This window comes from Sinocyclocheilus rhinocerous, unplaced genomic scaffold, assembly GCF_001515625.1.
Source record: "Sinocyclocheilus rhinocerous isolate Xijiao unplaced genomic scaffold, SAMN03320098_v1.1 scaffold1645, whole genome shotgun sequence".
Classification (NCBI taxonomy): Eukaryota; Metazoa; Chordata; class Actinopteri; order Cypriniformes; family Cyprinidae; genus Sinocyclocheilus; species Sinocyclocheilus rhinocerous.
In genome coordinates, this window is record NW_015643341.1 from 224,167 (window position 1) to 237,390 (window position 13,224).

Sequence of the window (13,224 nt, forward strand, 5' to 3'; positions counted from 1 at the left end):
TTTAATTTCTTGTATAAATCTACCAGATTCAGTCAGATTCAGGGTTAAAGCAAATACACAACTTTGCTTCTTTGAAAAAATACTGAAAATTATTTTGCAAGTTGTCAATGCCGTACCATGATGAAGTGAATTTTGCAATGTTTTTGTACCTCAATCCTACTGCACCTTTTCCTGCACCATTTCCATCTTCAACCTGCTGGTACGTACAAATGAAACATCAAATCAAACCGCCATGGATTTTGGTTTACTGATGAATCTATAAAGGCTAAATGGAAGCATTAAAATGCAAGTTACGATCACACCCACAAATACATCCATACATAACCTCCTACGTGGCAAAGCAATTCTGGGGTTGTGAGACTTGAGGAGGTACTGCGTCACACAGATCTTGCACACTACTCGTACTGACCAGCCGTGACTATGCCACACCTTTATTATTGCAAATGTCACTTTTGAATTCCAAACCTAAAAACAAATGAGTGTAAAACACAAATCAGAAAAAAAAAGAATACTATTACATAGGACATTTTCCCCGACAACACAGTCCACCATTTCTATTTTGTAAGCTTAAAGCAAACTTAAAGAAAACCACCTAAGAAAAAGACCCATGAGGAAAAGCTATATAATGAATCAATTACCAAGACTAAAGTTTTACAAATTGCAATACACTATATATTTGTTTTTAATAAACAATTTGAGGCTGTATCAAAAACTTTGTAAAAAATTAGATTGTGATTTTATCAATCTTTTTTTTTTTTTTCATTAATTTTTTTTCTAGTTTTCTGATGATTTTGTAAATAAAAACCAGTTGTTCACTCGTTCTATTCCAGGTCTTGCTCAAGGTTTTTTTTTTTTTTATTACCATTACTATATATAAAAAATAATCACCCCTCATCTAAAACAAAAAGTAATATTTTTTTCCTTATTTCTTTTTTTGTTTTAGTTTTTTTTACCATATCTGATTTACACAAGTTTGGACTATACAGTTATATCCACAGGCAGAATATTATGTACAGAAGACACTTGCTGCGATATCACCAAGGCAAAATATGGCATTCAACTGCAAATATATGTATAATTATGACATGACATTTAATAAACAATACCGTTGTGTAGAGGATGGGTCACCATTATCAAAATCTTCAGTCTTTATTTTGAATTATTTCGAGTGGATCCAAGGCATATACTCCATAATCATCACTGAAATATATATATATTTATATATTAAAAAATATATATAACATAACATAAAAAGAAAAGAAAAAGCAAGAAACAAAGAAACTACAAATCATCTGAAACCCGAGCTTGTTCTGATTAAATCAAGTCTTTGAAATTGACAAATCCGTCTCAATGACTGTCAGTAGCTTGAGTCTAACTGGTGAAACATTATATTGGTGGTTTTGACTTGAGGGTGCTGAACATGGTTCCTGCTGTCTTATGAGAGAATTAAGGATGCGAAGACCCCGTCAACCTGTACAACCAATTAAATCACAAGATTTCTTCATGGCCTATGGGAAATATGATTAAGTGAGATCAATAACAGGCTCCGGACTGTCGGGTCAAAGGCAGAATCTGCATAGACGACTCACTCATGAGATTACCGCCTCCAAAAGTTTCACATGGCTGGCAAGAAACTATATAGCACAGATCTCAAGTCAGAACACACACTGTGACATGTTCACTCAGTGATTTAATATGTTTTTAGCATTTCTGAGGGGTGGAAAATAGTGTTTATCGCAGTGTAATACTTAAAAAAAAAAAAAAAATTTTTAAAGTAATAAAATATATAATAACAATTAAAGATGATCGAGCATAACTTTCAAATATACAGTGGATTAAACAAATCTTTCATTTTGGCTACCTGTTCTTGTAGTGATTTAACTAGACATGTGAAGAACAATAAAAACAGTTTAATTTTGTGTTAAAAGGCAAAACCATAATGCATCGACATCCCACAGAACTGTCTGCACGGCTGTCCAAGTCCCTCAAGGCCATTCTTTTTTTCCCCTTCTCTTATTGAATTTCTCTATGAAACCTTTTGCACCTGCAGTCAGCTTTATTGTCCGCTTACATTATTCAAGATTAACGAATTCAGAAGATAGAAAGAGTGCTGTTAGGCAAGGAGTTTTGATTCTGAGTAAGAAAAATGTGAAACAAAAAACAAAGAAAATCTAAATCAAAACAAAACCAATAATTAGTCAAAAAAGCCCATCTAGACACAAAAGTGCCAGGACTGGAGGGTACATCCCCAACAGTTTAGCAATAACCAGAGTTGTCAGAGGCTGAGGTTGTTTTCGCTGTCCTTTGCAGACTATCCAATTTCCCCACCCTCCCACATCTCCTTAAGAGTCCAGTTTAACAAAATCATCCCATCACATTCAAACCTCAAACCCCAATTTGCAGCACCCCCCTTCTAAAAATCCCATAATGCAAAGAAACAACACACTGGTGTGGAACTACAAAAGTTCCACATCCTCCTGCTCCGGAGGTTTCGGCAAACATTAGGGTGGCACGTAAGGGGGTGGAGATCTGTACGGGGTCATGTTCTTGGGGCGGGATCCTTTCCCCTCCATTGGCGTAGAGAAGGGTGGTGGTGGCTGGTAGGGAGGGGCATTGGGATCCTCATCGTGTAGAGGTGTGTACTCTCCCAAAAGGTCCTGGTTCAGAGGTGTTGTCTCTGGACTAGCCATGTTGGGATACTCTGGTGGAGGAAGCGGAGGCTTTTCCTCTTGAAGGATAAGGGGCATGCTGGAAGATGGGGGCGGCTTAGAGTCATCAAGCTCATCCGCAAAAATAATGGGCACTCCTTTCTTGATGAAGGTTGCTTGGTCTTCGATGGTCAGCTTGCCCTTGCGCTTCTTGCGATAGCAAATCATGGCAATGATTCCCGCTATCAGCAAAATTGCTGCAACCACCACTGCCGGTATGACGGTGTGAAGATACACATCATCATTGCTCTGTCTTCCAGCGCCCACAGCGGGAGTAACCGGAGAGATGGTCGGATCTGGGATCTCACCTAACGGGACAAACATGTAGTTGCGACAGTTTGCTGTGCCTCTGACAGTGATATTTAAGGCCTTGAAATCTGGTTCCATAACATGCATGAATTGTGGTGAGGGTCTACCCTCATTATTAGAGATTCTTCTGGTCAGCTGCTGTATTTGCTCTTTTGGGCAGGGGTTTTGCTGAAGGCTGTTGTTGGTCCATTCCACTATGATAGAGCCCTTCATGATGTTCTTCAGTGTAACGGTGCTACTGTTGCGATCACCGAAAGACTGGGCTAGTTTCTTGACGAGAAGGATCTTCTTGTGAATGTCATTGGTGACTGTACGTGCATCCCCTTCGAACACAGCAGTAAACAACACCGGTGACTTAACACTGTTTCCCCATCGATTGACACGGACCTCAAAGGCATCTATTGCATAGAGACCTCCTTTGTCAGTTGCCTGCATGAAATACTCATGTTTTCCTTCATGCTCCTGGTCTGCTAATCCATAGAGCAACTGGCTTGTGCTATTGAACTGTATCCAGGAATCATCTCCAACCACATCATTGCCCTTGCGCAAGGTGAGTCTCAACTTATCGGTAGTTCCATCCTCTTTGTCGAAAAACGTATCAGATGGAACCTTCACCTCAAAGTAGGTGCCAACGTAGGCATTCACCTGGTCAATTGGGTTTCGCAGCTGGGGTTTTATATTGCCTTCAATTAGGATAACAGGGGGTGTTGTGCGCCTTGGTGGCTTGGTTGTGGTGGTCTTGGGTTCTCTTGGTATCAGAGTTGTCTTGGGTTTCTTTCCAGGTCTTTTTGTCGGTTTCCTGGTTGTGGGTGTTGTTGGGGTGACAGAGGCCCCAACATACACAGGCCTGGTCATGGTGGGCTGGATGGTGATTGTGCTGGTGGAGTCTATTACTCGTGTTGGCTGAGGGGGGCCTACAGTTGGAGTGTAGGCAATGGGATCTCTGTTTCGAATGGTAGGTTTTACAGGAAGTGGCACAGGACCACGAACAGGCGGGGCAGAACTGTCTGAGGTAGGAGCAATAGAAGGAGAAGTCGGTGTGGGAACGATACGGATGGGGGGCTCAGGGTAAGTTGTTGGGGGGAGTAATGAGGGAATGGGAGTGGGGGTGTTGTTGAGCTGCCTTCGCACCCTTTTAGGTACATGGGGCTTTTTGTTAGCGATATGCCACCCAACGACCGGATATCCCAACTGTGCGGACATGGTTCCCTCTTTTGCTGGAACCTGAACACTACTGATATCAGGAATGCTGCTTTGATCCAGACTGCAGCCAAGTTTCCAGGACAAAAGTGCTCCGTTTTCAACCACCTTCTTGGCATTTCCCGGTCCTGCCATGAAAGCAGACATGTCAAACAAACGGTTGTTGACCACAGGCAAAATCTTCATGTGCTGAAGCCCCATGCCAGAAAACTTATTCATGTTAGCAAGTAGTTCCACCCTCTGCTTCGAGCACATCTTTGTGAGGTCAGCATCCAGAATGACGGTAAGGACAGTAACAGGCTCCTCATTGCCACAGATGAAAGGTTGGACATCATTGCTGGCTGACTGTTGAATTGCAAGCTGAAAAGGGTCAGTATCAGCATGCTCCTCTGGGTGCACCTCAATGGAGAACACATCTGGGCTTTGGGAGACTTGGCTCTCATTGGAAACAGAAACAGATATGTAGTGAACGCCCTTGTCTGTCTCTAGAGGAAGGCCTTGAAGTGTGCCACTCTCTGCATCCCAATGCAACCATGCTGGGATCACATCCTTGCTTGCTTCTGTGATCTGTAAAACAGGAGGAGAAATAACGATTACCGCAACTGAATGACTTGCATCTGAAATGTAACAAGACAAATGAGTTTACAGTGATGCCAGATATGCACTGCCAAGTCAAACACTTTTGAAAACCTGAAAGTAAAACCTACTTTATAATGTGACTAATATCCAAATCACATGAATCAAAGCTGTCTTTGACACATCATTTTTAGTTTTTGTATTCAGTCTTTCCTGGTTGTGAGCAAAAAGTCAGTATCTTGAAATTCAGTAAGACAGGAGGAGTAAAGACTATAATGAACGAGTGCTCACAGAGTGGCATAGAGCTCTCTGCGGCATGAGATACTCCACCAGCTGGAGAGCCGTTCAATGAGCGCTCAGTCAAAAATAACCAATAATGAATCAATGGCATTGAGATGATCCATTAACACAAACAAGCCTCTTTGTAAATACAAAAATACATCCTTCCAGCCCCTTAATTTGATCGTTAATAAACCCTGGTTCATACATTATGTAGAGCCAGTGCTCATGGGTTGGGTCATTAAAACTCAAACCAGTGCACAGCAGTCACTAAGGGAGTGAGGGCATCAGCAGCTGGGCTTTTTATTTCAATTGACAGCCTTCAAAGCTTTAGACACAAAAATGCACCAGCACCACACCCCTCTCTGCCTTTCGCAATCTTGCTTTTGAATGTTCCCATCAACCAGTCAGAGCATGTGTGCGAGTTTGATTGTGAACCTATTTGATCGCTTAGAGAGACATAAATAATTCAGGTGGGAGTCTAATTATAGGCTGATCTATAGTCTGGTTGATTGATAGTGTGTTTGAAACCTCAACACTGCTTCACTTCAAATGGTACGTGGCTTGCACAGAACAGTGGTATTTTAACGGATGCAAAATGACAATTCTGTTATAATTTACACAGCCGGAGCTCTCAAATTTAATTTGCTTCCACATATATTTAAACATGGCACCTTCAGAGGGACCATAACCTGTAAAGTGAAATGGCAGTTCGGTTACTTCCTCACACTAAGCTATAAAATAGCTTTGTATATAAAAAGCTGCAATGTAACATGGTCTACTTTTACGCTGCTGTTTTCCTGTCCTGATGTCCATCTCAATTCATTCATATTGTATGGAAAAGTGCAGCATGAACATTCTGCTAAACATCTAATTTTGTGCTCCACAAATGAAAATGTCAAACTGATCTGGAATGACATTAGAGTGTTAAAAAAATGGGAAAGTTTTTATATTTTGGGGTGAATTATTCCTTTAAAACACAGAGATGGGCCACAGCTATCAATTACAGAAAGTGTCAAATAGGCATGGGCCGGTATGAGATTTTGATGGTATGATAACCTTAAGCAAAAAATATCACGGTTTCACGGTATTGTCGTTACAGCTCTAAAATGTGTTATGTTTAAATGACTGGGTAAAAAAATAAAAAATACTGTTTTCCGCTGAACACAATATATTTTGTTTTTGAGCAACATACAGAATATTAGGAACAGTAGAATGTTTATTTTTCTTTAATTTGTTTCCTAAAAAGAAGAAAAATAAAGACTGACATCTTTATTTAACCTAAATCTGTAATTACAGTTATTTAATTGTAGTTATATAATTCATATACATATCATTTATATAATTTCATATAATTTAGTTATATAAAAACAGAATGTTCTGACTAGCTTTGTGAAACTGTACTACATGCTTGAACGAAGCAAACAGCAGAAGTTCTGAATGAGACGCAGATTCACTCTCTGACAGCAGGAGGCGCTTCAGGAACACCACATACAGTCGGCTGCCGATCGCGTAAATTCCAGGGGAAGCTCCTTAAGTTCGGCCATCCTACACACACGTGACTGAACGCTCGCTCGCACCAACAGGAGGAGGAGGGTCGTGCTACTCTTTACACTGCACTTAACCTGAGGGATTCCTACACTTTCAGTCTTTGAGGAGACATGAAAAACAGCGCATACCGCAGGAACGGTATAACGGAAAATATTAACGGTTTTGAAACCGTGAAATTTTCAAATCGCGGTATACCTTGAAACCGGTAATCGGCCCATGCCTAGTGTCAAACTACGATCAATTCTGGAATCATCCTTCAATTAGAGAATTGATTCTGCACTGCCACTGAATCTATATTTACGTTTCGCCTCATTATCTGTAAAAAACACAGCTAATACATATACAGCATTGGCAAAAATTACCTTACATATTCTGTTTATAGTCATACTGAAACCATCCCTGCAATGAAACATATGGCACAGATGGCATGTGTCTACATTCTGTTGCCTCTTCAGACCTTGCTTTAGAACAAAACGGAAGGTTAAGGCAAGTCTTCAATGCTGCCTTCTGAAACTAGAGCATCAGTGGCAAAACGCACACACACACACACACACACACACACACACACAGCCACACACATTCAGGGAACCACATAGTTTCCATAGTGATGATTCATGCAACCCACACTAAAAACAGTATAACTTCTGCCAAAGGCATGTTTCTCTTGACTTAAGTGAAGAAAGCAAGGAAAGACAGAAACGAGTGCAGAGAGAATGTCAACAACAAGAATATTAGAGAGTTGTTTTTTCTTTCATATTTCAGTTGCTGCGGCAAGCCTGTCGGGATGCTTCTGAATGGCACATGTAGAAAACCTGATTCCCCTCCCCGGCAAAAAATTCCTTCTCCATATCCCACAGTCACGAAACCAAGGGACCAACTAGGAACTAGTGCTGTGTTCAATACATCGATACGACGATGTATCGTCAAAGAGATTTGACGATACGAGTATCGATACAGCAGTCTCAGTATCGATATTGTGGCATGTGTAGCAGTGGAATGCACTTAATTTGAAATGAATACAAGAACAACGTTTAAAATTGAGTAGAAAAGTGTGAGGTTTCTAAAAAAAATCATGAATAGAGCATAATATATAGGCTACAAAAAGGTTTAATATGGCTGCAGAGGAACACAACCGGGGTTGCCTGATATAAAGAGACGTAATCCCCGAAACAGAGCTTCCCACTTGCGCAATACAGAAATATCTGCTAAGTGTGCTACTTATCTTTGTCAACCTGGCAACCATGTGCACGCGCTCTCTCTTCACTGTGGATAAACGCGCTTGCTTTCTGAAAACACCGGTAAGCTTGCAGTTTAGCGATCTCCACCTCTATATTCTATTCTCAGAAAAGTGTAATTCATCAAGTGTTCATTTATGAGAGAGGGAGGCTCTGTATAAGTATGAATTACCACCGTTTTGCTGCGTTTCTCTATTAACAGTGAAGCTGTGGCTTTAATTCCTTTAGAAACAATGATGTTACCAGCTCCTTGTTGAGAAAGATAATGTAGCTCTTGAGCGATTAAGCTATTGATAAAAGTTGATAAAATTGCGGGGGCAGCGCTAAAAAGTGTGAAAAATCTGTGTGAGTGAGCATGTGTGTGCGTTAGATACAGTGAAGACAACGCATTAGTTTAGAACTCTTCTAATTTTTATTTTTTTAAACGTAGGATCAGAATACTGTACCTGGTGGGGAATGCCCAATGTAAACATGAAACATGTGCCATTACCTATATTGTACTGTGGTACAGTTATGGAGGCCCTTCATAATGCAGAGGTCAACTGCCTGCTCTGCCAATAGTTAGAAATGGCACTATAGTATGCAGTGTTTAATAAACAGCTGTTTTATTAAATTCTGCTGAGGTGAAATTCAGTGCAGTACTGTATCGTGATATTTATCGTACCGTGGCACCTGTATCGTTATGCGTATCGTATCGTGACTTTTCTGGTGATAGACAGCCCTACTAGGAACCTAAAAATGTTAATTCTGTCATCATTTAGCTACTCACTCTCATGTTGTTTCAAACCTTTTTCAAAATGAAAGGTTAAGCAAAATGAGAGCCCACTTCAGTCACTTTTCACTGAATCTTTTTCCATACAAGGAATGTGAATGGCGACTGTCAGTCTTTAACATTCTGCCGAACTTTTAAAGCTGTTGTGCTCCACAGGAGAAAGAAAGTCAAGCAGGTGTGGAGCAACATAAAAGTGAGCATCTGATGACAGAATTTTCATTTTGGACGAACCATCCCTTTAACAACCCTTAGGACCTCTGTGATAGGGTTGTAATAGCAAAATCTAAAAAGGCCTGATGAGAAGAATAAACTTTTCCCCACTGAAATGAAGGAATTACACGGATAAATCGAAACTCCCTTCGTTGTGGGTCGAATAAAGCCACCCATTGTTAGGGCACGCTTACGGGGGAGTCTGCAGGAAGAAAAGATCCCATTGTTGGGATATGAAGACAGCTGAAAAGATAAGATTCATAGTTCTGAAGGAGTAGGCTCAGGCATGTCTTTGTGATATTAGAGAGAGAAATGGAGACAAAGGAGGCGGTGGGGAAAATTTGAAGAGGGATAGCCCTTTAGTTTGGCCAAGCAGATGTTTACAAGAAATGAGTAACCCATTTACTTTGGTTAAACATTCATGCAACTCCACTCATCTCAGTCTCTGAATACATTTGCACATGCTTCTTTAAATAAAGGCCCAACAACATTTTGAGGAACGAAGTATTTGCACTTCTAATTTCGAGACAGAATGATCTTGGAAAATAACCCACTCTTACCTAGGGAAAACGGCAGACCTTTTTCAGTGGACTGTGGAACATGACCCATTTTTATGCCGAAAATTACAAATGAAATGTGGGGTGTGTTCAGGTCACTTGAGAGAGGGATTTACAAAATGTGCGACTGAGCAGGCCGTCTAGCAGAAATCAAAACAGGCTTCAAGTGGCCGATGGCAATCCATTTCTTCAACCTTCATCTGGGTAAATGAAAGTTATCAAATGAATGCTGATTCTGCTTGCTGACATTTTTTAGACGGGGAAAGAAAAGGAAACAGAATAAAGGCTCACCGGGAGAGCAGCTGTTTGTTTATAATAAAACTTTAAATTGCTATTCGGTGAGGAGGGAATGTCAGCTTTTGATCCATGCTGCGAAACAAGCATGAACAAAGGAGAAAACCGTAAACATGCAGAGGAAAAAAAAAATGCAGTGAAGATAAAACTCATGAATGGCAAGCAGTATTCTTCATCGTGGTTTGTTATCGAAACACGGACATGTTATGAAAGAGCGAAAATTACAGCTCTTCTGGCCTTGTCATTCATGGCGGACAGGTGGAGAAGGGTATATGCAGTAACACGACATTTGAATTCAACATAGGGTCTATTTGATAGGACATCTGCAAAATAAGGAGCCTGAAGAAAGAGGGATAAATGCTAAAAGAGGGGCTTATTTATGGTGTAAATCCACAGAGCTCCATTTCCTAAAACAATCACAAGGAGAACAGTCAAGGACACTTAACTAGTCAACCCCTAACTGCCCTCTAGCGGACATAACAGGAACCGCAACGTTGATTTATTCACACAAGCCAAGGGCTGTGTTCTCTTCCCTTTGTTTCCAAACCCACCTAAAATGAGGAATTACAGGACCTCGTTTCTGAAAACGAAAGGCTGCATAAAGACTGCTGAAAGGCCAGTGGTGCGGCAGAGTAATTCTAGCCTGCGATGACACCGGCACCGCAAAAGCTGGTTGCTATGCAGACAGTATCATAACAAATAAAGGCGAATATGCATCCACGAGACCCAAACGGAGCGATCTTGAGTTACATCCGTCTCCCCACCGACATACAGTGACTCATATTTCCAAAGCCATTTTATTATCAGCTGCAGGAATACAACTTTTCCACTGCCTCACTGCTGAGGCTAATTAGGTTTCAGTACCAGTCTTTGTGCTGAAAAAGGGAGGGGCTGGGGAGAAGACGAAGAATCCTGCCGTCACGGACGAGTGTGAAGGAGCAGGAGGAGAGGAATACAGAGAAATTAAAGGACAAGGGAGAGAGAAGCTCGCCGAATCGTTTAAACAGAATCGACATTAGCAGCGACTAAACATCTGCCTCCATATCTTAAAATGATTGAGCAATCGTCAATTGGCTTTGACATTTAAGACTTGAGCTTTGTGCTTTTTTTTTAAATTTATGTTCAAAACAGGACAAGGGGATGTTAAGATGAGCTTAGCTCTTCTCTCTTTTAAGCGTATCCCCTTGGCTCCTTTTGATAAAATGGAGGCAAGAAATGTAAAAGCATAAAGTAGGTCAGTGACTTCAAAAGGATCTTTTTGCACAGTAGGTTATTTATGAAGATCTGAGGGTCCGAGCATTTCGTGGAAATCATACTGATGGGTCTGGTGTGAACAGAGGGCTTTGGACTTGACTGACTCAACAAGATACTACAGAATAAGTGGTAAAGACCAACTGCAATACTTTATGCCAAGAAGAATTAAAATAAAATATCATCATCAACTGAAATATTAAGTGCAAACAAGAGATTATAGTTATATAATTATAATTATATTATAGTATAGTGTCATTAGTTAATGTGAATTTAATATATATATATATATATATTTTTTTTATTCGTATTTATCAATCCATCTATATTTAGATGCATTTATACTGTAGGAAAATTACTTGTTAGTTTTTGTGCATCTTTCTATATATTGAAGCTACATTTACGGATGACAGTATGATCAAAACACTTGTTTTTTGGGCTATTACGCCCTGATAATCACCTTTACCACTCTGCTGTTTTTTGTGCAATTTCCATGCACAACCATCCAAGTTTTTAAACACTGCAGTTGTAGTTTTAATTCATTTTTGTCCCCAAGCCCGACTCGCTACTTTTTCATGACACTAGAAAATTATTTATAATTGGCAAAGCTGATTCTAAATGCTGTTAAGAAATGAGAGGGGAAGTTCATTGTGGGCTATTGGTCTGGACAGGTCTGAATGGCTATGCAAGGGAACAGCTGTAGTTGTGGTTTCAACTTAAAAATGCGCTTGACAGGGCAGAAATGATCCAGTGAATGTAGGATTACACAGAAGGCCTGGGAGAGTCACCCAACATTCAGATGGGACAGAGAAACACAATGAACAGATATGGATGGGGTCACGCTTTTAACAACAGTTGACATGGACGGGTTGGTTAAAAATGTCTCATAAACTGCTGGGTGGTCAACAAAAGATGCCTGGTCAGGGCTGCATTTTGTTTGCACCATTAGTGCACTGCTCGGTTTTCAGAAAGAAAGAAATGCAAGCTGACAAGATGATAGAAGCACACACCTTGTTGGGCTTTATACAAATAGCCAATTGTAACATCAACTACACAAAAGCATAAAATAAATCCCATGCCCTCACAGAAATTTTGGTCAACAAACAGATTTGTTGATGCTGTTGATCTAAATGTAAAGCGCCCCCCATGCATCAGCCCGCAGTTTTCCGAGAGCTCTATGCCATCAAGCATGCGGATCACGTGTTTGCATGTAGTATTGCGTTATTACAGGGACCAACACATTTTATGGTCCATCAGTCATAAGGAAAGCGTAGAATAAGATTTGAGCAGTGCTTGGGGCAAAGTCACATCTTTTGCACTGACTGAGTACACTGGCTGGGGAGTGTTGATGTGGCGCTATCTGATATACAAGGGACGATCCGCTGAGCACCAGAGGACAAATATGTTTGCATGCAATTGCAACGCATTTTGAAGGATGGTATGTGCTTTTAAGGAACAGCCTCTCACCTTTACTGTGCTCCTGGAGTTCTTCGCTTTGATGGGCACCTGCATTTGGAACACCCGGCCCACCACCGCCGAGGAGTCTGGGAAGCCGCCGGGCTGCGACACCGCCGCAACCGCCGCTTCCCCTTCACGTAGGTCCGACAGCACCGCCGAGTGCATAGACGCCTCCAGCTGCCTTACGTTGCCTAGCACTTCCATTGGGTTCTGATCCCAGGAAGCCCGCACTTCCCTTACTGTCAGCACCATTGCGATCAGCAGCACCAGAAGAGTCCTGTCCCTCTGCCCTAGCATGGGGCGTCCCCCATCCCGGAACTCTCTCAGTTTATTGCGCATGCCTGCTTTTATTTTCTCTCGCTCGCACAAAAGAGGACGCCCAGTTGAGGGGGCTGCATGCACCCTGCTGAGTCCGAAAGAACTGATCCTCTTTTCAAAAGCTCAATCCTCTCCTTTTGTTCCCGTTGCCGGCCCCTTTTCCCTCCTTTTGTGGAAGTGCCCTCAGTAGTTCTGAAATCCCATAGTTAAGGGGCTGCCTCTAAGACCTGCATTGAGAAAGAGAAAGAGAGGAATTAATTAACAAGCATTTCAATAGCAAAAGACGACACTGACATGTCTGACCAATGCATCTTCGGAGTGATGCATCATGTTGGCGCTGTAAAATGGGGAAAAAATAAAGCTATTGGTATAAGCTATGTATTCGTTCAGGTTTACCCAACCATCTAACAGGTTCATAGTATCGGAAGTGGGTCTTTATACAAGACATATTAACTGGGTTTCCATCCAAAATTGCGGATTTAAGTTATATGCAAAATTGGAATTTT

General features: G+C 41.2%; 1 protein-coding gene across 1 annotated transcript; it reads right to left on the minus strand.

Annotated features, from left to right (window-relative positions):
• Positions 1-968: 968 nt before the first annotated feature.
• Positions 969-12,956, minus strand: LOC107757307 (dystroglycan-like). The gene is made up of 2 exons (XM_016574749.1): positions 12,410-12,956; positions 969-4,784 (listed from the first exon to the last, which is right to left on the minus strand). The coding sequence occupies exons 1-2, from the start codon at positions 12,737-12,739 to the stop codon at positions 2,502-2,504; spliced, it is 2,613 nt and encodes an 870-aa protein (XP_016430235.1). The 5' UTR covers positions 12,740-12,956; the 3' UTR covers positions 969-2,501.
• Positions 12,957-13,224: the final 268 nt, after the last annotated feature.

Coding starts and splice junctions, on each gene's coding strand:
- LOC107757307 (XM_016574749.1), bottom strand. CDS start 12,739: ATGCGCAATAAACTGAGAGAGTTCCGGGATGGGGGACGCCCCATGCTA. Junction 4,785..12,409: donor ACTCCAGGAGCACAGTAAAG/GTGAGAGGCTGT, acceptor CCTGTTTTACAG/ATCACAGAAGCAAGCAAGGA.